Raw genomic sequence first — 26,412 nt, forward strand, 5'->3', positions numbered from 1 at the left:
ACCAAAACACTCAGATAATCTACCACCGATCGTAGACATTTATAGCTTATGGACTGCACAAATTATCTGCTGATGGAGATAAGATAACTGGGGTTGAAACTGGTCCAGTAGAGTTGCTTATAGTTAGTCGCTCTAGATGGAGGTCCTGGTGAGGAACTCAACACGATGAAGTCCATTTGCACTAATATGGTATAAGAAAATGGGTTGTCTTCCGAAAAGAACCTGTTTAACCACAGCATATGATCCAAGAGTACCAGAGTTAAAAATAGGTCAAGGCAAAGGTAAGTCCAGTTTTAAATGACTAAGTTTACAATGCAATTAAACACAGATATGCATAATGTATGCCTGGAGGGTGTGTCCTCAGAATGATCTCCTCCAGGGGACCAATCCATAGATGAAGGTAAGGAAAGAAAAAGCCCCAGTGATTTAAGGCTAGGCATGGAGTGGCACAGTTTGTACAAAAGGTCAGAGTAGGGGGAAAATTGTTGCCCCTTCATTTTAGGGTTTGGTAAGGATTGAAAAATCTGACTCCTACTGAAGAGTGATAACATACGTAGTGTCCTAGTGTCATTACTATATGACTGATGGGCATGGTCTCTTACTATGGTGGAAAAAACACTTTAATGAGGTTGGAGGCAGTGTCGAACTTGGGCTCCTTGGGTCCACCAAAGGAGATTAATCCGAGGACCCACCTAAATTATATAAAGGACATGCTTCATCAATAAGGTCCTGTACGTTACTTGTGACTAATCCCATGAGAAATATATCCTAAACATATCCTAATGGTTCCAAAGCCACTACCATAGGGGGTTATCTTCTGCTTGGACCTTTGGTGGCCATTATTATGTCCTAGCCTGGAACCATTATGAAGTGTGTTAGTAAGATCAATCATTTTTTGGCCCATAAGATGTCTCTTCTTATAAACCTTGTCCTGCTGAGAAGAAACTGAAAATCAAACCAATGTGAATAATAAACACTGTGGAAAGATGGGGATGCCATTAACTTTCCATAGATATTGATCTAAAGCCCATCAATGATGATACTGCAGGGTGATCTTTGAAGAATATGAGCAGTTTTTAAGCAGGGTGAAATGAGTACCTCCATTTGCAGCTATGTATGTTCTTTGTGGTTGACACTGATAACCTTCACCACCACAGTGATAGGAGGGGGAAGAAGACGTTTTGACGCAATTGGCAAAGAATGCAAGTGAAGGGTGTGCGGTGCTGCCATGTGTGCGGTGCTGCTATTAGACCCATGTACTAGGGATCTGGGTGAAGTACCATCCTGGACCTGCTTGACTATGGAAGCAAACTTGTTCCGTTTCGGAGATGAAATGCAGACTGAGGTTTGTAGCTGTGGAGTTGGTGAATCGGAGCTGGGAAATCATGAAGCAGGCCTGTGTGGACCTTACCTGCCAAGAGTGAGTCTATGAGAGGAGAAAAGTATGGCTGCTTTGCCAAGCAAGGCCTGGAACGTGTGCCAAGGAGTGGAGGGTGAGCTAAAAATGACCAGTTCTGATTCTAAGGGCTGATAGACTTAGGTCGTATTAGAGGTTGGCTGGCTGAAGTGTGTCATCAGCCCAAGTGGTTTGCTCTAAAGAATTTACTGGGGCAGTGGGAACATTCAGCCTGGTAAAGGAACCAGTAGCCGAGTAACTATTATTGTTCTGAAACTAAGGAAGGCTGTAGTTAGGTCCTGTTGGGAAGAGAAATCCCTGTCATTATGGGCCAAAAAGATAACTACAGTGAGGTGTAGTTGCCCTCCAGGCATAAGATGTGGCAAAATTCTGAACTAGGTTCTGGACTCAGTAGAGTACACAGTTGGAGGGGTGGTGTAGCGACAGTCAGGGTTAAAGTAAGAAGGCATTCCTACTTTCTGAGTGCGTGAACCACTGTGGAGTGGACCTGAGAAGTAGTTGTAGTGTTCCATAATAGACTGTAAATGTATGAGAGACAGAAGCTTGAAATGCAGGACATTGAGAGAAACTGTCAGCAGTTATAGTCAAGGATTTGGTGTAAGACTAGGTGAACCAACATAAGCAAGTGATAAACTCCACATTACCAGTTTATGGGGAGAGCCACTATAGGGAAATCAGTTGCCTTCAGATTCAAGGACTCCTTACATATGTATACATAGGAGCAGTATTATCGTAGTTATATTCTTGTACATAGGAGCAGTATTATCGTAGTTATATTCTTGTACATAGGAGGCAGTATTATAGTAGTTATATCCATGTACATAGGAGCAGTATTATAGTAGTTATACTCTTGTACATAGGAGGCAGTATTATAGTAGTTATATCCATGTACATAGGAGCAGTATTATAGTAGTTATATTCTTGTACATAGGAGCAGTATTATAGTAGTTACTGTATATTCTTGTACATAGGAGCAGTATTATAGTAGTTATATTCTTGTACATAGGAGGCAGTATTATAGTAGTTATATTCTTGTACATAGGAGCAGTATTATAGTAGTTATATTCTTGTACATAGGAGTAGTATTATAGTAGTTATATTCTTGTACATAGGAGCAGTATTATAGTAGTTATATTCTTGTACATAGAAGCAGTATTATAGTAGTTATATTCTTGTACATAGGAGTAGTACTATAGTAGTTATATTCTTGTACATAGTAGGCAGTATTATAGTAGTTATGTTCTTGTACATAGGAGCGGTATTATAGTAGTTATATTCTTGTACATAGGAGCAGTATTATAGTAGTTATATTCTTGTACATAGTAGACAGTATTATAGTAGTTATGTTCTTGTACATAGGAGCAGTATTATAGTAGTTATATTCTCGTACATAGAGCAGTATTATAGTAGTTATATTCTTGTACATAGGAGCAGTATTATAGTAGTTATATTCTTGTACATAGTAGACAGTATTATAGTAGTTATGTTCTTGTACATAGGAGGCAGTATTATAGTAGTTATATTCTTGTACATAGGAGCAGTATTATAGTAGTTATATTCTCGTACATAGAGCAGTATTATAGTAGTTATATTCTTGTACAAAGGGACAGTATTATAGTAGTTATATTCTTGTACATAGGAGCAGTATTATAGTAGTTATATTCTTGTACATAGAGCAGTATTATAGTAGGTATATTCTTGTACAAAGGGGCAGTATTATAGTAGTTATATTCTTGTACATAGGAGGCAGTATTATAGTAGTTATATTCTTGTACATAGAGCAGTATTATAGTAGTTATACTCTTGTAGATAGGAGCAGTATTATAGTAGTTATATTCTTGTACATAGGAGGCAGTATTATAGTAGTTATATTCTTGTACATTGGAGCAGTATTATAGTAACTATATTCTTGTACATAGGAGCAGTATTATAGTAGTTATATTCTTGTACATAGGAGCAGTATTATAGTAGTTATATTCTTGTATATAGGAGGCAGTATTATAGTAGTTATATTCTTGTACATAGGAGCAGTATTATAGTAGTTATATTCTTGTACATAGGAGCAGTATTATAGTAGTTATATTCTTGTACATAGGAGACAGTATTATAGTAGTTATATTCTTATACATAGGAGGCAGTATTATAGTAGTTATATTCTTGTACATAGGAGCAGTATTTTAGTAGTTATATTCTTGTACATAGGAGCAGTATTATAGTAGTTATATTCTTGTACATAGGAGCAGTATTATAGTAGTTATATTCTTGTACATAGGAGCAGTATTATAGTAGTTATATTCTTGTACATAGGAGCAGTATTATAGTAGTTATATTCTTTGTCAAATTTCTTTTTTATTGAAAAAGTAGCAGAATAGAAACAATATCGGAACATTCCAATTTTCACATTTTGTCATACAAGACAAAGGCATCACAATTATAGCGTACTTAACTATGAGTAAAGCATGCATTCCATTGTAATGTGCATTGGATTATATCGTCATAAGATTTAACATTATAAGTGTCGTACAACAGATATTACGGCTACCCAGATCCTGTGAAGTGTCTTGCCCCGTAGCCTAATTGTATCTTACGTATGCAAGCTTTATTAAGAAGTATATACGGCAGCCGACCCTAGACAACCATGTTTTCTGAGATGAACTGCTATTTGCTCCTACCGCCATCATCCGTAGGAGAAGGAAAAGTTCCAATCAGAAAAGGGGGACACAGGGGGAAGGAAAAAGGAACAACAGTCCCTTAACCTGGACTGGGAGAGAACTGGGGTAATGAGGCCCCCAGAGGAGACCCTCCTGGACACACATGTTTCAAATGCTTTTCATATATGCTTTATCTATACATGCTCTAACAGCCCTTGTTGAATTGGTGATCATGTATTGAGAGTATAATGAGGCAACTTTATAGATTACTTCCATAGCATCTTAACGCACTTGAAGATCTGTTCCCTGGTTCCTATATGTCAACCACGGAGACCAGGTTTTAAGATATTTCTCATGCCGTCTGCCTTCCCAACCAGCCAGCTCCTCCATTCTACATATCTGGTCTACTTTCATTTCCCAGTGTGGGAGTGTGGGTGGATCTTTACTGAGCCATTTCTGTGGAATTAGAAGCCTCGCGGCTTGTATTAGATGGGTAGGTAAGCTTGATTTAGATGGAGACAGGCCTGAGGTGGGAAGCCAGAGAAGCACCAATTCTGGCAATAGCTGGACATGTCTATTCAGAACTTTGTCTATTACTTCAGATACTCCTTCCCAGTACTCTCGTATTTTTGAACATGACCAAAATATATGTGTTTGTGATCCACTCTCCTCCCCACATCTCCAGCAAAGGTCAGAACTACTTAGCCCCTTAGTGAATAATTGTTTTGGGGTGTGATACCACTGAGTTAATAGTTTGTATGAGTGCTCTTGCACTCTCACACATCTGGAGAATCCGTGGGAGTGTGCGTGGATACGCAAAATATCGGTTTCTGAGAAGTCTATATCTAGTTCTGTGGCCCAAGTTTTTAAATAATGTGGTATCCCAACCGGGCTCTGGACATTAAGTGCCAAGTATAGTTTGGAAATTAGTTTGTTAGGGGGCGACTCTAAAAGCATCAGCTTCTCAAACCAAGTGGTTTCCGTTTTGCTCTGTCTGTCTTTTAGTAATGGTTTACTCACAGAATTAAGTTCAATGGTATCTAGAAAGTTACAAGATGATAGGACGTTGTTTATAGGGTGTTGGTCATGAAGAGCACTTGATGCCCCATCCAGAAATTCATCTATAGTGTAAGAGTGCATTTTGTTCCATATTGGCGGTACATTGTCTGCCTTGGGTCTAACTAGGAATGGAGCAAGGTCGGCTGGCATCAATGATGACGGAGCAGGGAGCAGGCTTTTATCCTTATTTAGTTGTCTAACAACACCTACTGTGCCTTTAAGCAGCACATGTGTATGTAGTGAAGAGGAGTTCAGGCCCCATAAACCAGCTCTCTGTTTCCTATCAAGTTGTGCGATCTCTATTTCTTTGCTTAAGATATTGGACCAAGGGGCATGAATATGTAACCACCTCTTCAGGTGTATGGCTTTATAATATAGTTGTGCATCAGGTAAAGCCATACCTCCTTGAACTTTCCTTAAGATCAGCGTGCGATGTGCCAGTCTCGCTCCCCTCCCCCTCCAAAGGAACGTGCTAAAGAGTCGTCTGATTTGCGTAAAGAAGGAAGAGGGGAGAAAGACAGGCAGCATCTGCATGGCATATAATAGTCTAGGCATGATAAATGCTTTCAACATGTTCTTCCGACCCATCCACGATACATACGGGATCCGTAGGGTGTGTAACTGCTGTTGGATATCTTTCAGTAATGCAGCATAATTTAGTTGGAATGTTTTATCCAATTTATGGGGAATTTTGATACCCAGGTAGGACAGGTGAGACGTTTGCCATATAAAGGGAGTACTAGATTTAAGTAGACTGATCTGATTGGCTGGTGCAGACACATTCATTGCCTCTGACTTGGAGTGATTCACTTTAAAGTTGGACACCTGTCCATACTGCTCGAACAGGGATAACAGACGCGGGAAGGCCTCGACCGGGCTGGACACCATGACCAAGAGGTCATCTGCATATGCTGCATTAAGATGTTCTATGGGACTATTTTCCAATTTAATACCTTTGATATCTGGGTGTTCTCTAATAGCTTGTAGCAATGTTTCCATTACTAGAATGTACAAAGCAGGTGATAAGGGGCAGCCCTGCCTCGTCCCGTTCCTTATGGGGAAGGGAGAAGACAGAGTACCATTAACTCTGATTCGGGCGCTAGGGTCCCCATACAGTGACATAATAGCATTCCTAAACTGTTGAGGAAAACCAAACTTTTGTAAAGTCCTCATCATATAGGTCCAATTCACCCGGTCAAAGGCCTTCTCCGCGTCTATACCCAGCAGGACCAGGGGAATTTTCTTTTTAATAGCTAGCTGCATGATGGACAGGATTCTACACGAGTTGTGACTGCCTTCCCTGCCAGGTACAAAACCTGTCTGTTCAGGGTTTATGAGTTTAGGGAGAAGGGCACCAATTCTGGTTGCTAAGAGTTTCGCCCAGACTTTAACGTCGACGTTTAACAACGAAATTGGCCTATAGCTGCCACACAACTTAGGATCTTTCCCTGGTTTGGGGAGTATAGTAACTGTGGCCTCGAGGGATTGCTTATGTAACTGGGAACCTTTCAGAAGCTCATTGCACCAGGCAGCCAAGTGGGGAGCTAGCTCTTTCAGGAATTTTTTATAATAGCCCACTGGGAAGCCGTCTGGGCCCGGGCTTTTCCCTAGTGGCATGGAGCCTATTATTTTGGTGACCTCTTCCTCTGTAACAGGCGACTCTGTCTACATCATTACAGCTGCTAAACACATACAGAATAGGGAGGGGGACACACTGACAGAATAAGCTTTGCACCGTTGGGGCGGCCTTCACAGATGCAACTCAATTTTCAGCTTCTTTGGAATCCTTTCCCTTTCTGATCTCTTCCCGATTCTTCTCCAGTTCTCGCAATCTCTCCAGTTTTGCTGCCATCTGGGCCTCTCTATTTTCTTTAATGGCTTCCATTTTAGAAGTTAATTTTTCTTCGGCCATCTTGCTGAAGTTGTCGTTTTCTTCTTTAGCTTTCTGCAGAACTTCTTTTTCATGCTCTCTCTTCTCTGCAAGCTGTTTTAAGATCTCAGCCTCGTGTAGCTTGCGCCTCTCTTCTGCTGCTTCCAGCTTCTTCTGAATTTCTTCTAATGAGCATTCCTTTTTCTTTGGGGAGGCAATCGCAATATCTGGAGCTGCATCAGTAGATGGGGGGCTAAGGATCAGCTCAAATGCCTGACCAGAGGCACGCTTCTCCAGCTCTTTTACCTTAATATCAGCTTCGGCCATGACTGAAAGTGCAAGTGTCGCTCAGCTACGGGAGACTGTCTCTGCCGATGAATACCATAGTAGTTATATTCTTGTACATAGGAGCAGTATTATAGTAGTTATATTCTTGTACATAGGAGCAGTATTATAGTAGTTATATTCTTGTACATAGGAGCAGTATTAAAGTAGTTATATTCTTGTAAATAGGAGCAGTATTATAGTAGTTATATTCTTGTACATAGGAGCAGTATTATAGTAGTTATATTCTTGTACATAGTAGCAGTATTATAGTAGTTATATTCTTGTACATAGGAGCATTATTATAGTAGTTATATTCCTGTACATAGGAGCAGTATTATAGTAGTTATATTCTTGTACATAGGAGCAGTATTATAGTAGTTATATTCTTGTACATAGGAGCAGTATTATAGTAGTTATATTCTTGTACATAGGAGCAGTATTATAGTAGTTATATTCTTGTACATAGTAGCAGTATTATAGTAGTTATATTCTTGTACATAGTAGCAGTATTATAGTAGTTATATTCTTGTACATAGGAGCAGTATTATAGTAGTTATATTATTGTACATAGGAGCAGTATTATAGTAGTTATATTCTTGTACATAGGAGCAGTATTATAGTAGTTATATTCTTGTACATAGGAGCAGTATTATAATAGTTATATTCTTGTACATAGGAGGCAGTATTATAGTAGTTATATTCTTGTACATAGGAGGCAGTATTATAGTAGTTATATTCTTGTACATAGGAGCAGTATTATAGTAGTTATATTCTTGTACATAGGAGGCAATATTATAGTAGTTATATTCTTGTACATAGGAGCAGTATTATAGTAGTTATATTCTTGTACATAGGAGCAGTATTATAGTAGTTATATTCTTGTACATAGGAGGCAATATTATAGTAGTTATATTCTTGTACATAGGAGGCAGTATTATAGTAGTTATATTCGTGTACATAGGAGCAGTATTATAGTAGTTATATTCTTGTACATAGGAGGCAGTATTATAGTAGTTATATTCTTGTACATAGGAGCAGTATTATAGTAGTTATATTCTTGTACATAGGAGTAGTATTATAGTAGTTATATTCTTATACATAGGAGCAGTATTATAGTAGTTATATTCTTGTACATAGGAGGCAGTATTATAGTAGTTATATTCTTGTACATAGGAGCAGTATTATAGTAGTTATAGTCTTGTACATAGGAAGCAGTATTATAGTAGTTATATTCTTGTACATAGGAGCAGTATTATAGTAGTTATATTCTTGTACATAGGAGCAGTATTATAGTAGTTATATTCTTGTACATAGGAGCAGTATTATAGCAGTTATATTCTTGTACATAGGAGCAGTATTATAGTAGTTATATTCTTATACATAGGAGCAGTATTATAGTAGTTATATTCTTGTACATAGGAACAGTATTATAGTAATTATATTCTTGTACAAAGGGCAGTATTAGAGCAGATATATTTTTCGTGCATAGGAAGGAGTATTATAGTAAGTCTCCTAAGTTTCAAGTACTCCACCTCTCGTAGAAGTCATTAAATGTGTAATTATAAAACTATACAAGAAGAGAAAACTTCTACTACTCCAGACTGTCCAACCTAGAAGAACAAAGTGTTCTGAAACTCTCAGTCTGCAAAACCTCTGCAGTTACAAGAATTACATTAATCTTTAAATTAAACAAATTACTAAACAACCATATAAACAATTAATGGAATATTTCTCGTCAGTGAATGAATCAAGATCAAGTAATTGGTGTTATAAATCAAAAAGGCAGTGCCGGAGCCGTTTTCTTCTTAAACTATTATAACACATGGAGTCCTGGAAGCAATGATATGGCCCCCACAGAGTCCTGATCTCAACATCATGCAGTCTGTCTGGGATAACATGAAGAGACAGAAGGATTTGAGAAAGCCTACATCCTCGATCTGTGGTTAGTTTTCCAAGGTATCTGGATTCTGGAACAACTTCCATGCCACATTCCTTCAAGTTTACCCTGAAGAAAGGGTACATTTTGAAGGCAAAAGGTTGGTCACACTGAATATTGATCTGATTTACATATTTGTTTTCTTCATTCACTTTGAATTTTGTTGATTGATAAAAATCAACTATTAGCATGTTTTTTTTTTTTCCCGGTATTGAGATCCATCATAGGGTCACAATACCGGAAAAAAAACGCTTCGGTTTTGTCCCCATTCATTGTCAATGGGGACAAAACGTAACTGAGCAAAACGGAGCGCTCCAAAATGCATTCCGTTCCATTCCCATACCGGAGAGCAGCATGCTGCGGTTTGCTTTCCGTCCTGGGATGCGGAGTAAGACGGATCCGGCATGACCCACAATGCAAGTCAATGAGGACGGATCCGTTTTCTCTGACACAATCAGACACAAAAGAAAATGGATCCGTCCCCCATTGAGTTTCAATGGAGTTAATGACGGGCCCGTCTTGGCAATGTTAAACATAATACAACCGAATCTGTTCATAACGGATGCAGGCGGTTGTATTATCAGTAACGGAAGCGTTTTTGCTGAACCCTGGCGGATCCAGAAAAAACGCTGGTGTGAAAGTAGCCTTATGTGTTACACATTATCTATCTACAAAAAAGAGATGAAATGGAGATAATCCTTTATCCAAAGATAGCATATGATAAAAATTCCACGGCACTCCCATAAGTCGTAGTAAAAAAAATGTGTGAAGCACTGCTTGAAAAAAGTCCCAGTGAGAGGACCGAAACGTTGTGTTGGTGATTAACGAACAAATAACTATGACTTATGGGAGTGCCGTGGAATTTGTATCATATGCTATATATATATCTATTATCTATCTATCTATCTATCTATTATCTATCTATTATCTATCTATCTATCTATCATCTATCTATCTATCTATTATCTATCTATTATCTATCTATCTATCTATCTATTTATCTATCATCTATCTATCTATCTATCTATTATCTATCTATTATCTATCTATATCTATTATCTATCTATCTATTATCTATCTATCTATTATCTATCTATTATCTATCTATCTATCTATTATCTATCTATCTATTATCTATCTATCTATTATCTATCTATCTATCTATCTATCTATCTATCTATTATCTATCTATTATCTATCTATCATCTATCTATTATCTATCTATCTATTATCTATCTATTATCTATCTATTATCTATCTATTATCTATTATCTATCTATCTATTATCTATTATCTATCTATCTATTATCTATCTATTATCTATCTATTATCTATTATCTATCTATTATCTATCTATCTATTATCTATCTATCTATATCTATCTATCTATTATCTATCTATCTAATATTTATTATCTATCTATCTATCTAATATTTATTATCTATCTATCTATCTCATATCTATTATTTATCTATTATCTATCTATTATCTATCTATCTATCTATCTATTATCTATTATCTATCTATTATCTATTATCTATTATCTATCTATTATTTATCTATCTATCTATTATCTATCTATCTATTATTTATCTATTATCTATCTATCTATTATCTATCTATTATCTATCTATCTATTATCTATCTATCTATCTATCTATTATCTATCTATTATCTATCTATTATCTATCTATCTATTATTTATCTATTATCTATCTATTATCTATCTATCTATTATCTATCTATTATCTATCTATCTATCTATCTAACTTTGACATAACCTATTATGAGACACTTAAATATGATGTTAAAAAAAAGCCTAACGACGGTTGAGCCTGCAGCCCGGATCAGAGGTTCTGGGAGAAGTGACATTTCAGGCTTTACGGCTGGTTGAGTTTGTCACTTTCAGGGTCGTCAGGACATGTGTTCAGCCTGAATGCTACATATAATCACATCAGTGCAGACAGGGACATGTCATCACTGGATCGTGTCGTTTCTGGATCATACCAACTATATCCATGTCTGTAATATCTTCTCTCTTTAGTAAAGAGGAGCCGTCACCTCTCCTGACATGTCTGCCTTAGTAACTTCTTGCAATTCCCCATGTAATATCCACTTCTTATGACCCATTCCTCTATTTTTCCTACTATATATTTATGAATTGTCAGCAGCCACAAAGGTCCATCTGGTGGTTGCCAGTTGAGAGTATGAGCTTTCCAAATGGTCTTGATTAGAAACTCTCTGTCTCCATTTTGTGTATACAGTTCTTGTAAAGGCCCATGTGTTTCCATGGTTACAGACTACAAACAAGTATGACTACAGTATCAGACTACGCCGAATGTGTTTGTAGTCTGTAACCATGGAGACACGTAGGACTATACAGAAGCTTAGGAGATATTTAATCACAATTCATATTTTATTAGATCTACAGTAGCAATAAAACAACGACTGAAAAAGAGTTCACGCCTCAAAGGAGCTTCATACACACAACGGGAGTTTTTATTATTCAAATCAAGACTGTTTGTAAAGTTGCTTTTTCATTATATTTTGTCATCTGCTTTTATTTACGAAGGCCTCAGACGACAAATCTTTATGCACCATTGCTAGAATAATTTAGCAGTTTACATGAGTAATGAACCACACGTCAAACCAAGGAAATAACAAAGTGACGTGTGTGTGAAATACAATCTCTCAGCTGGAAGCTCAAGGGGACAGAGAAGATATATATATATAATGAGAATATCAAAAAATAAAAAACTAATGGCACCCGTCAGCAGTTTTGTACCTATGACACTGGCTGACCTGTTGAATGTGCACTTGGCAGCTGAAGACATCTGTGTTGGTCCCATGTTCATATGTGTCCACATTGCTGAGAAAAATGATGTTTTAATTTATGCAAATGAGCCTCTAGGAGCAACGGGGGCGTTGCCATTACTCCATTGCTCCCTTTGCACTTTGATTGACCGGGTCAGGCAGTGTAAACATGATCACACCTGGTTCTGTCAATTAGAGGGTGTGACAGTTGCCGAGAGAGCAAAGCTTCTAGGTGTAAGGGCTACGCCCTCGTTGCTCCTAGAGGCTCATTTGCATATAATAAAACATAATTTTTCTCAGCAATGTAGACACATGTGAACATGGGACCAACACAGATGTCTTCAGCTGCCAAGCGCACATGTAACAGGTCAGCCAGTGTCATGGGTATAAAACTGCTGACAGATGCCCTTTAAAGACTTTTCATAATATATTCATCATCCAATACCTAATTATGTCCCATATCATTATTCAAAGGGTTAAAAATTACAATAAACTATTTCCATATACATCCTCAGGAGGTACTTATGCCTTCCTTAGTAATAATTTTTTTTTACGGAGGAGCCAAGTCCAGAGATTAGGGCTTCACATGATCAGTTTCCTGACGGGACTCAGGGTAAACAGGAAGCCTGCTACTCTGTAAGTACACAGAAGCTGACAGCCACACTGGGAAAATGGCTGTAAACTTTTAATAAAGACTAATTGAGTAAATTATTTTTAGCCCACAATGAGTATAATGGCCACAGAGGTGTCCATAGCCTTTAACTAAAGGTCACCAAATAGAAGGTGGCTTAATAGATGGAAGCTTCTTGATGGAGCTACCATCTTTATCACTAAGGGCTCTGAATGTATGAATGTTGAAATATCTAGAAGCAACATCAGCATTACCAAAAAGTGGTGGCCACAAAAAATCAAAAGAAGGAACTGTTGAAGTTTGTAGGAGACATACATTTGATGTCCTCTGTCCACTGCGTTCCAAACCACCAGATTGATGTTTTCATGAATGGAAAGCCAAACATTAACCTGATATCACCATACACAATGCCAGGTAGCAGCTGGACTGGGGTAAAGTCACCACATCTGGCTTCTGGAGCGGTGGAAACTTTATCTGGAGGGATGAAGTGGGACTGACAAATCTAGTCTTGGTGAATGTTAGGAGGATGCTTCGTACTTGAATGCTTGTTGAAGGACAAGTAGTAGTCTAGTGGCCATGCACATTAGACTATGAGTGGCAGAACCTGGACCTGAACCTTTTGGTCTGGTGGTCATGTATATTAGACTATGGATGGCAGAACCTGGACCTGAACCTTTTGGTCTGGTGGTCATGTACATTAGACTATGGATGGCAGAACCTGGACCTGAACCTTTTTGTCTGGTGGTCATGAACGTTAAACTATGGATGGCAGAACCTGGACCTGAACCTTTTGGTCTGGTGGTCATGTACATTAAACTATGGATGGCAGAACCTGGACCTGAACCTTTTGGTCTGGTGGTCATGCACATTCAACTATGGATGGCAGAACCTGGACACGAATCTTTTGGCGAGATCAGCGGACCATCTAATGGGTATTGGATGTTCGACCAAAGTTCACCAAGTTTCTGCCGGGGAAAAATGCCCGGGGCATGTTAAATTTCTGACTACATGTCCATATGTATGCTCATGTGTATGGGTGCAAACTGCACATGTGCTGCTTCTCCACCGTCCTGGTGACTTTCTTGAAAAGGCATCATGGCAAGGGAGGGCGTAGGGCCAGAGTTTTTGGGTGTAGAAGAACACAGAAACCTATGGCAGCCAAGATGCACGGACTGCCAGATGCTGCGCCTCATCTAGGATGAGGCGCACGCCACCCGGCTATGGTAAATCTGCCCCAAGGACTGTATAATTATATTTGTTTGAGTCCTTTATTATATATATATACAGTGAGGAGCAGAAGTATTTGAACACCCTGCAATTTTTTCAAGTTCTCCCACTTAGAAATCATGGAGGGGTTTGAAATTCACATTGTAGGTGCATTTTCACTCTGAGAGACAGAATTTTTTTTTTTTTAAGGAAATCACATTGTATGATTTTTAAATAATTTATTTGTCTTGCACTGCTGAACATAAGTATTTGAACACCTGAGAAACAGCAAGAATTCTGGCTCTCAAAGACCTGTTACTGTGCCTTTAAAAAGTCTACTCATTAATCTAACTTAGTAGCACCTGAGCTCTTTAAAGACCAAAGAGCTGTCAAAAGACACCAGAGACAAAATTATAGACCTCCACAGGGCTGGAAAGGGCTACGGAGCAATTGTCAAGCAGCTTGGTGAAACTATATCAACTGTTGGAGCAATTTGTTAGAAAATGGAAGAGGCTAAAGACGACTGTCAGTCTCCCTCGGACTGGGGCTACATGCAAGATCTCACCTCGTGGGGTATCACTGATGATAAAAAAGGTGAGCAATCAGCCCAGAACTACAAGGGAGGAGCTGGTCAATGACATGAAGAGAGCTGGGACCACAGTTTCAGAGGTCACTGTCGGTAGAACACTACGCCGTCATGGTTTCAAATCATGCATTGCATGGAAGGTTCCCCTGCTCAAGTCATCACATGTCCAGGCCCGTCTGAAGTTTGCCAATGACCATCTGGATGATCCAGAGGAGGCATGTCTCTCAAAAGTGGGAATGCACCTACAATGTGAATTTCAGACCCCTCTATGATTTCCAAGTTCAAATACTTCTGTTCCTCACCGTATATACAGTCAGGTCCATAAAAATTGGGACATCTACACAATTCTAACATTTTTGGCTCTATACACCTCCACAATAGATTTGAAATGAAACAAACAAGATGTGCTTTAACTGCAGACTGTCAGCTTTAATTCAAGGGTATTTACATCCAAATCAGGTGAACGGTGTAGGAATTGCAACAGTTTGCATATGTGCCTCCCACTTGCTAAGGAACCAAAAGTAATGGGACAGAATAATAATCAAAAATAGAACTTTCACTATTTAATACTTGGTTGCAAATCCTTTTCAGTCAATTACAGCCTGAAGTATGGAACGCATAGACATCACCAGATGCTGGGTTTCATCCCTGGTGATGCTCTGCCAGGCCTCTACTGCAACTGTCTTTAGTTCCTGCTTGTTCTTGGGCCATTTTCCCTTCAGTTTTGTCTTCAGCAAGTAAAATGCATGCTCAATCGGATTCAGGTCCGGTGATTGACTTGGCCATTGCACAACATTCCACTTCTTTCCCTTAAAAAACTCTTTGGTTGCTTTTGCAGTATGCTTTGGGTCATTGTCCATCTGCACTGTGAAGCGCCGTCCAATGAGTTCTGAAGCATTTGGCTGAATATGAGCAGATAATATTGCCCGAAACACTTCAGAATTCATCCTGCTGTTTTTGTCAGCAGTCACATCATCAATAAATACAAGAGAACCAGTTCCATTGGCAGCCATACATGTCCACGCCTTGACACTACCACCACCATGCTTCACTGATGAGGTATGCTTAGGATCATGAGCAGTTCCTTTCCTTCTCCATACTCTTCTCTTCCTATCACTCTGGTACAAGTTGATCTTGGTCTCATCTGTCCATAGGATGTTGTTCCAGAACTGTGAAGGCTTTTTTAGATGTCATTTGGCAAAGTCTAATCTGGCCTTCCTGTTTTTTAGGCTCACCAATGGTTTACATCTTGTGGTTAACCCTCTGTATTCACTCTGGTGAAGTCTTCTCTTGGTTGTTGACTTTGACACACATACACCTACATCCTGGAGAGTGTTCTTGATCTGGCCAACTGTTGTGAAGGGTGTTTTCTTCACCAGGGAAAGAATTCTTCGGTCATCCACCACAGTTGTTTTCTGTGTTCTTGTGGGTCTTTTGGTGTTGCTGAGCTCACCGCTGCGTTCCTTCTTTTTAAGAATGTTCCAAACAGTTGTTTTGGCCACGCCTAATGTTTTTGCTATCTCTCTGATGGGTTTGTTGTGTTTTTCAGCCTAATGATGGCTTGCTTCACTGATAGTGACAGCTCTTTGGATCTCATGTTGAGAGTTGACAGCAACAGATTCCAAATGCAAATAGCAGACTTGAAATGAACTCTGGACTTTTTATCTGCTCATTGTAATTGGGATAATGAGGGAATAACACACACCTGGCCATGAAACAGCTGAGAAGCCAATTGTCCCATTACTTTTGGTCCCTTAACAAGTGGGAGGCACATATGCAAACTGTTGTAATTCCTACACCGTTGCCTTGATTTGGATGTAAATACCCTCAAATTAAAGCTGACAGTCTGCAGGTAAAGCACATCTTGTTCGTTTCATTTCAAATCCATTGTGGAGGTGTATAGAGCCAAAAATTTTACAATTGTGTCGATGTCCCAATATTTATGGACCTGACTGTATATTCTGACATTCGGACATTACACGTATCAGATTCAGATTCAGTAACGAGAAGAAAATGACTGTATACAGTAGCAAGGAAATCATATAATAGCCTGACAGTTCACGCCGCGTGCATCAATTTCTTTTCAGGTTATTCTTCAGAATTTACATTTCTCGCCGAGCGTTCACCTGCACATAATTTTCCCGCAGTCACGGTTACCACGGAAACCCGTGTTGTTTCAATCTCGCAGCTGGGGTCTCCATTCGCGCTCGGGGTTCACTTGTATTTCTCTCTTGTTTCATGCCTCGCATTGTTAAAATAAATAAAAAAGACCACTTATTGCTGTAACCTCTCTAGGACAGGCGCTGGATTGGAAAAGCTGCACGCTATAAACACGGCCGAGGGTACGGCTTGGCGACAGTGCTCCTCAGCTTCACGCTACAGGAAAACAGTAAATGTGGCGAAGGCGAATATTGATAGAAATGATTGGGAAATGTTAGTAAATATTTATAATTATTATTGAAATAAAAACAAACAAAGAAACAAGAATTGACTATAGTTCTCGTTCTTCGATTTTAGAAGTCATGGGGGACATTTAGCAAATCAGATATGTCCGCATCCATTCTGCAAATTTGCGGAACGGGTGCAGACCCATTCATTTTCAATGGGGCCTCAAAAGATGCGGACAGCACACCGTGTGATGCAAGTATGGATGGGTTTTCATTGGCGTTACCAAATTCCGTTATAGGTTCCAATATAACAGAGTTCTAACAGAACTTTAGGACGGAATGCAAAACAGAGGCCTTTAAGAGGCATTCCATTTTACTCCGTCCTAATACATTTCTATGGGCACAAATAATGGTTCCATTATACATGACTGAAAAAAATTATCCGTCATGTATAATGGTACAAAACGGAACCATTATTTGTGCCCATAGAAATGTATTAGGACGGAGTAAAATGGAATGCCTCTTAAAGGCCTCTGTTTTGCATTCCGTCCTAAAGTTCTGTTAGAACTCTGTTATATTGGAACCTATAACGGAATTTGGTAACGCCAATGCGAACTTGCCCTAATTGTGCTATTTTATTATTTCTATACTTGTACATATGGGCAGTAATATTGTAATTATATTCTTGTACATAGGAGCAGTATTATAGTAGTTATATTCTTGTACATAGGAGGTAGTATTATAGTAGTTATATTCTTGTACATAGGAGGCAGTATTGTAGTAGTTATATTCCTGTACATAGGGGGCAGTATTATAGTAGTTATATTCTTGTACATAGGAGGCAGTATTATAGTAGTTATATTCTTGTACATAAGAGCAGTATTATAGTAGTATATTCTTGTACATAGGGGCAGTATTATAGTAGTTATATTCTTGTACATAGGAGTAGTATTATAGTAGTTATATTCTTGTACATAGGAGGCAGTATTATAGTAGTTATATTCTTGTACATAGGAGGCAGAATTATAGTAGTTATATTTTTGTACATATGAGCAGTATTATAGTAGTTATATTCTTGTACATAGGAGGCAGTATTATAGTAGTTATATTATTATACATAGGAGGCAGTATTATAGTAGTTATATTCTTGTACATAGGAGCAGTATTATAGTAGTTATATTCTTGTACATAGGAGCAGTATTATAGTAGTTATATTATTGTACATACGAGCAGTATTATAGTAGTTATATTATTGTACATAGGAGGCAGTATTATAGTAGTTATATTATTGTACATAGGAGCAGTATTATAGTAGTTATATTATTGTACATAGGGGCAGTATTATAGTAGTTATATTCTTGTACATAGAAGGCAGTATTATAGTAGTTATATTCTTGCACATAGAAGCAGTATTATAGTAGTTATATTCTTGTACATAGGAGCAGTATTATAGTAGTTATATTATTGTACATAGGAGCAGTATTATAGTAGTTATATTCTTGTACATAGGAGCAGTATTATAGTAGTTATATTCTTGTACATAGGAGGCAGTATTATAGTAGTTATATTCTTGTACATAGGAGCAGTATTATAGTAGTTATATTCTTGTACATAGGAGCAGTATTATAGTAGTTATATTCTTGTACATAGGAGCAGTATTATAGTAGTTATATTCTTGTATATAGGAGGCAGAATTATAGTAGTTATATTCTTGTACATAGGAGCAGTATTATAGTAGTTATATTCTTGTACATATGAGCAGTATTATAGTAGTTATATTCTTGTACATAGGAGGCAGTATTATAGTAGTTATATTATTATACATAGGAGGCAGTATTATAGTAGTTATATTCTTGTACATAGGAGCAGTATTATAGTAGTTATATTCTTGTACATAGGAGCAGTATTATAGTAGTTATATTATTGTACATAGGAGCAGTATTATAGTAGTTATATTATTGTACATAGGGGGCAGTATTATAGTAGTTATATTCTTGTACATAGAAGGCAGTATTATAGTAGTTATATTCTTGCACATAGGAGCAGTATTATAGTAGTTATATTCTTGTACATAGGAGCAGTATTATAGTAGTTATATTATTGTACATAGGAGCAGTATTATAGTAGTTATATTCTTGTACATAGGAGCAGTATTATAGTAGTTATATTCTTGTACATAGGAGCAGTATTATAGTAGTTATATTCTTGTACATAGGAGCAGTATTATCGTAGTTATATTCTTGTACATAGGAGCAGTATTATAGTAGTTATATTCTTGTACATAGGAGCAGTATTATAGTAGTTATATTCTTGTATATAGGAGCAGTATTATAGTAGTTATATTCTTGTACATAGGAGCAGTATTATAGTAGTTATATTCTTGTACATAGGAGCAGTATTATCGTAGTTATATTCTTGTACATAGGAGCAGTATTATAGTAGTTATATTCTTGTACATAGGAGCAGTATTATAGTAGTTATATTCTTGTACATAGGAGCAGTATTATAGTAGTTATATTCTTGTATATAGCAGGCAGTATTATAGTAGTTATATTCTTGTACATAGGAGCAGTATTATCGTAGTTATATTCTTGTACATAGGAGCAGTATTATAGTAGTTATATCCTTGTACATAGGAGCAGTATTATAGTAGTTATGTTATTGTACATAGCAGGCAGTATTGTGATATGTATTGTGTAGTTTTATAGTTCTTAGTCTATTAGACTGTTAGTGCAGTTTCAGTATATTCTAATAACAGCATGTCTTCGTTATAGACTTAGTTATATTATTTGCCTTGGCAGTAACTGTCTGACACTGGTTGCCAAAGTTCATTTGTCTTCACACAGATTTGTCTTATCTGCAGATATAGGCTTTTTCATACTGTATATAAGCCATTTTAAAGTCATTAATAAACATGTTGTAAAGAAGAGTTTCCACTATTGACCTCCCTTTTACCCCCTCTAGTTACTGTGCTCCAGTGTGAATATGAGCAACCTTCCGTCTTCCGTCCTTAGGCTATTGTGCGGGTTCTGGACGTGTGTAGACATGACTGATGAGATCAGAGGCTGTGTACTCATCCACTCGATGGCTGTTGTGTCTTAAGGCTCATTTGATGCTGAAGCGGACATCTTGACATGCCTACAGGAACCAGTCTTTTAAAAATTATTTTTTTTTTACACTTCCTTGTAGTGTCCAAATGATATCAAGTGACTGCAGGGAATATATAATACTGCTAGATAGTGTGAACCTTTGGGATAGTTATTTTTTTTTTTGCGCAATGTGACAGCTTTATCTTCTGCGGTTTGTATTAGCAGAAAGCAAATGTTCATGGACGGACAGGGAATTTAAATTGGCCCTAGAAAAAACTAAAAGTGACATCATGTTGTAGGCGGGCCCACATTGACAGAAGGTGGGGACAATATAAGTAGGTGGGACCAGCAATACCATAGTACAGCACAAAATACCGCCCTGGCAGAACCAAATACCACAGTGCAGCACAATATACTGCCCCAGCAGAACCAAATAATATAGTGCAGCACAATATACTGCCCCAGCAGAAAAAAATACCACAGTGCAGCACAATATACTGCCCCAGCCGAACCAAATACTATAGTGCAGCACAATATACTGCCCCAGCAGAATCAAATACCACAGTGCAGCACAATATACTGCCCCAGCAGAATCAAATACCACAGTGCTGCACAATATACTGCCTCAGCAGAATCAAATACCACAGTGCTGCACAATATACTGCCTCAGCAGAACCAAATACTACAGTGCTGCACAATATACTGCCCCAGCAGAACCAAATACCACAGTGCTGCACAATATACTGCCCCAGCAGAACCAAATACCACAGTGCTGCACAATATACTGCCTCAGCAGAACCAAATACTACAGTGCAGCACAATATACTGCCTCAGCAGAACCAAATACCACAGTGCAGCACAATATACTGCCTCAGCAGAACCAAATACTATAGTGCAGCACAATATACTGCCCCAGCAGAATCAAATACCACAGTGCAGCACAATATACTGCCTCAGCAGAACCAAATATTACAGTGAAGCACAATATACTGCCTCAGCAGAACCAAATTTCACAGTACAGCATAGTATACTGCTATAGTAGGACCAATTATCAATGTGCAGCACAATATACTGCCCCAGAAGAACAAAATGTAGTTCAGCACAAAATATTTCCCAGAGGAACCAAATACCACAGTGCAGCACAATATACTGCCCCAGAAGAACAAAATATCATAGTTCAGCACAACATATTTCCCCAGCAGAACCACATATGACAGTGCAGCACAATACACCACTGCAGAAGAAACTAATACCACAGTACAGCACAATATACTGCCTCAGCAGAAGGAAATAGCACTGTGCAGCACAATATACTGCCTCAGCAGAAGGAAATAGCACTGTGCAGCACAATATACTGCCTCAGCAGAAGGAAATAGCACTGTGCATCACATCCTTCTTTATTCTGCCATCTGCCATTGAGGTAGATCAGGTCCATCTCCACACATTAGATAGTGGCCTGGTTCCGCCCAAATAAGAGGGACTGGCTGACTTTCCTCTAATGCGTTTGGGTGCCTTTAGACTACTCAAAGCTGAAGGTTTGCTGCAATTGTGTCCAGACTAGATCCTTCTCCACAAGGTTAATCCTAATCCGCACCCATTTCTCTCCTGTCCAGAAGTGTCACGGTCATATTGTTGTTTGACCCTGACATGGTTGCCGTGCAGACTGGTTGCCGGGGGCAACGTGTAGTTTTCGGTTTGCACACGCACTTCCCCTTCAAGGTGTGTCTCTCTGCTGTTTGGTGAGCGATGGGGTAATCATCTAGCTAGTGGAGATTTAGGTGTATCCTGGGTGTGGCCATGATATGAGTATTACCTGTGGCTTCCAGGCTGGAGTCAGTTGCACTCCAGACTTGTTTGGTGTTGGAGCTCTACTCCTTTCCTGGGTGATTCTGCCCAGTCCTTGAGGGCCACCTTGTTGGACATAAATTGTCTTCCTTTTGTATTCTCCTTTTTCCCTACCTCATTTGTTGTATGTTAGGTGTGGGTTTATGTTCAGGGTGTGTTCTACGTCTTGATTGTTGTTACATGTCTGGGCTGTTGTTGGTGTTTGTCCCTGCATGTATGTAAGATGTTTTCCCTGTGTGTTGTGCCCTCCGGAAGGGGGTTGGTTTCCCGGAGGGGTGAACCACTAGCCTATATGCAGCGCTGCCTGGGGCAGCCATGCACCTTTTGGCAAGGGGGTCCTGGCGGAGTCTGGTGTGCTGAATACCTGTGTGAGTTGCTGGTACAGCGTCCTGTTTGGTGTTAGGGCTCCTGTACATATGCACGGGTTCCAGTCGTGGAGACTTCGGCAGGTAAGGGTGTTGTCTTGTGTTCATACCTGCCGATCTTCTTGCTGTGTATGATCTCTCCTTTTCCCTGCTATTAGGTCTTTAGAGACTCTTGTTCTTCCGTGTCTTGGATGAACAGGATGTCTCCCCCCTGCTCCTATCTGAGAGATTATCAGGGCGACTCAGGGTCCCAGGTTTCCAGGGTATGTGTAGACTGGATACAGTTATAGTGAACCCTCAGCTATGAATTATGTCTCTTCATCCTTAGATTTAAAGGGGTTTTCCTGGGAGGGGAGTTTATTATTTAAGTTTTTTTAAAGGACCAAAATGGGTTAAAAAATTAAAAAGAAGCATTACTCACTTGACCTTTTCTCCACCGTAGCCATTCCGATGCTGATCACTTCCCAGATCGGCATGCAGGAAATTACTGGAAATGCCAGTGATGAAGCTGGTTGATATTTCCAGTTATTTCCTGGGTGTTGAGCCAGAACAGAAAGTAGAGAAGAACAGGGACTTCAACAGCGTTGGAGAATCAGTGAGGGTAATGCTTCGTTGTCCATTCGGGCCCTTTACTCACTTGACCGTTGCTCTGCCGGAGCCGTTCCAATGCTGATGTCCACTTCTCGGATCGGCATGCAGGAAATGACAATGATAATGCTGGATGATATTTCCAGCTATTTCCTGGGCGTTGAGCCAGAACAGGAAGCAGAGAAGAACATGGACTGCAACTGCGTTGGAGAATCGGTGAGTGAGGGTAATGCTTCGTTGTCCATTCTGGCCCTTTTAAAACACATTTTTCTTTTTTTTCCCTTAATAAGAATGCTTCCATTAACTGCTGGAAAGCAGAGAACTTTGCAAAGAAAAATGAATAAGAAAAGAAGGGGTCTTGCTGAGAATATAGGGTATCCCCCTCCCCCAAGACAAAGTGGGATGTAGAAGAGTAGGTCTTAACTTGCCTGTTTTCTCACATCAAACAGAGCAAGGAAGAAGGTCTTAGGCGCAGCAAGCTGCCCCTCATTAATCTGATGTGAGATTTGCAGACGGGAGGAGGAGACATAGCATGTGCATCATGTAGGGGGCTAGTTTGAATTTGGACGGGGACAGAACAGGTACATTATGTGTGCATTAAATCTCAGCGGACTATTTTTTTTCTATCCATTGTACATTTGGCATACAGCAGGTTAAATCTCACTGAGGATGCTGGACCTCGGCGCCTTGCATGGTAGATATTCCCAGCTGATGGACCAACCTGCTAGAGCGTGAGGGGACAGCAAAGCACACAGCTGGAGAAACGTCTTCATCATCCCTTGAAGTCATCTGCAGAACTCCCCCATGTCCATCAGAGACTAGCACTGCTCAATAGTACACATTGTGGATCAGGAGTTTGTTTGGATCCATTCAGTGCATGAACAGGACTTTGGGGCACAGGAGCTTCAAGTTGGGTGTCCCCCAGCTCAATTATCTGGAGACTCTGTAATAGTGGCGGCTATAGAGCTATAGCAGAGTTATATCAGATGTATACCATATTAATATACAGCATGGACTTCGCCTCCTAAAGCTGTAACTGTGACTAACCACAAATATAGATATCACCGCGCAATTAAATGTGCCAGTTATGTGCCAAACGCTGCTTAGGTTGCCCATGGCAGATTTATAATTGACACATAAACTAATGCCAACAGGAGACGAGTAGAATAGAAAAAAAGAGCGACAGAAAACGGGGCACACAACATTGATAAAAACTACAACTCCCAGTATGGCCTGACAGCCTGCAGTACTTTTATGCAAAGATACCGAGTGGCAGAAATCCGTCAGAGAAACAGAGGCGATCCTCTCAATTTCGGTAGGAAGCTCAATAGTGGGAGGGGTGCTCATAGATCCCTATCGTGCCTACAGTTCTGTTTTTCAGATACAAAGCTCCAAGTCCTCTGTATAGACATAGGGTTAAATGATAAAATTACAGCTGCCTGAAGCCGCCACTAGAGGGAGCTGAGAAACTCACTGCAGATTGTTTTTACAGTGAGCTCTATGATAAAACTCATCCTCAGGATAGGTCATCAGTATCTGATCGGCAGGCATCCGACACACAGGACCTCTGACGATCATCTATTTGAGAAGGTAGCGGTACTCGCAGTAGCGCAGCGCTGCCCCATAGAAGTTAATGGGGCTGAACACGATACCAAGCACAGCCGCTGTACGGCGCTCACAGGAGGGCTGGTGCCTTCTCAACGGCGCGGGTCCTAGGTATCACCCCAATCCAAAAGATAGGTCATCAGTTATAAAGAGTTGGAAAACCCTTTTAATGGATTCAGTGGAATTGTCCCAAATTTCGTCCTATGGTCCCGGGAGAGCTGCTGTATATCTTTATTTCTGTATCTGTGTCCTCAGGACCCAGATAAACTGAATACAATAATAAAGCTGCCAGACACCCATGGTGGTAGCTTATCTCCAGGGAGTCCAAAGGATTGGGATGATGTGCCCCAGTCCTTCTTTCCCCTGACATTATCTGTTATGGTGGAATCCCCATAGACATTAGAAAGTTGAGTAGTCCCACTCTAAACTGCGGGTTCATCTGACAATAGCCTCGTGAGTATGAGGACCATTCGTGTCTCAGTACCCTTTCTAATGGGACAATCCTTTCAAGAGAGCTGATTTGCATCAATTTTCCCATGGAGCATTGCCAGCTGGAACTCCGTAAGGAGAACCAGTAAACCCTGGTCAGAAAGTCCATCCACTTTTCTTAAAGTGCACCAGCCAGCATGATCAACCCTATTAAACCAGGCATATTGCAGGGTAGGGTTGATCATGCTGATTTAAACAATATCTTTCTTTTGTTTTTAGCCTGTACCACTGCAGAGATATAATCACTTTTATATTTTTGTAAATTAGAGCACCGAGGGGCTGGCCGTAGTGCTAGGAGCACCACTACAGCTATGCCCCGGTGCTCCCATTTGACAGGGCTAATTATAATTGCCTTGTATATTGGCGCCTGCACTGTGGCTCACAAATTCAGAGCCTTGGCTCTAGATCTGCTGCTTGCCGAGCACTTCAGATTCACAGTGCACTGGTGCCACGGAGATCATTCCACCCAGAAGTGAAGGTGGGGCATGAAGAATGCTTTCAGCTGGAATGACGTCAGAGGCAGAATACAGGGCATGATGAGATGTCTTGCCTTATCAATCAAATGGAAGGGTGAGTATACTGAGGACTGGGGTGCACCTAGCGATGCTCCTAGTGCTACAATCAGCCCCTCGGTGCTCCAACGATCAAATTTATTGTCACCAGGAAAGTTAACTTCTCCAAGCTTCTATAGAACTACATCTCGGTCTCCATAATACAGAGAGTCATATAGGGCTATACATACAACATGCACCATGGCCACCACTGGCCCCCACTGGCCCCCACTGGCCACTTAGTATATGCTAGGGGTGTTCATAGAAAATACACTCCAAACCTCTGGATATTGGGTACACAGGTGACAATGGGGCATCATAATATAGAGTTTTGGGGTGGCAGTCCCAGGCCTAACGCTTCCAGGAGGCCCATGTGTTTCTGTCTGTCTTTGTATGTATGTGTATGCATGTGTTTGTGTACATGTGTGTATATACTGCATGTACAGTACTTTTAAAGGCTTGTTCACATCTGCGCCGGAGACTCAGTTCGTGGACTCCATCACAGATTCTGTCAAAAAATAAAAATAAATAGTGAGGGATATGTGTGTGTCTGACTATCCATATGGACCCATGGTACACTTTAATCAGCCCCTGGCAAGTGACTACGCAAATACTGCAGCCCCTATGCTATGGCACCTTATGGTGTTCCTACAGGACAGGGTGGTCATAAGGACCTAGTCTACCCAATGCCCACAATGTGTCCATTCCAGCAGTACCATGATTGACCCAGCGATGGGCAAGGAAAAATGACTCTTCTTTCTGTTCCCAGATAAGGGAATTAACCCATAGCAAGCGACTCTCCATTATAAAGACTGTGGATATTGGCAGCGTTACAGTCTATGTGTCAGCTCATGCCGTCTATGAGATCCTATGCCAGACTCTCTGTACTGGGAAAAAGAAGACGCTTGAATTCGATATTAATGCCAGCTGAATAAACGCCAGGTACAAAGAAAGAGCCAAGTCAGTTCCTAAACCAAGGTCCTTACTTCAGCATTA

The 26,412-nt window shown here is 39.7% G+C and overlaps 2 protein-coding genes across 2 annotated transcripts in view; both read right to left on the reverse strand.

Moving 5' to 3' along the window:
• Positions 1–26,412, reverse strand: part of XKR6 (XK related 6) — a 257,290-nt gene that overhangs the window by 170,118 nt on the left and 60,760 nt on the right. The gene's annotated exons all lie outside the window — the stretch shown is intronic.
• Positions 6,794–7,368, reverse strand: LOC120997187 (stathmin-1-A-like). The gene has a single exon (XM_040427172.1). The coding sequence runs from the start codon at positions 7,322–7,324 to the stop codon at positions 6,890–6,892; it is 435 nt and encodes a 144-aa protein (XP_040283106.1). The 5' UTR covers positions 7,325–7,368; the 3' UTR covers positions 6,794–6,889.

This window comes from Bufo bufo, chromosome 4, assembly GCF_905171765.1.
Source record: "Bufo bufo chromosome 4, aBufBuf1.1, whole genome shotgun sequence".
Lineage (NCBI taxonomy): Eukaryota > Metazoa > Chordata > Amphibia > Anura > Bufonidae > Bufo > Bufo bufo.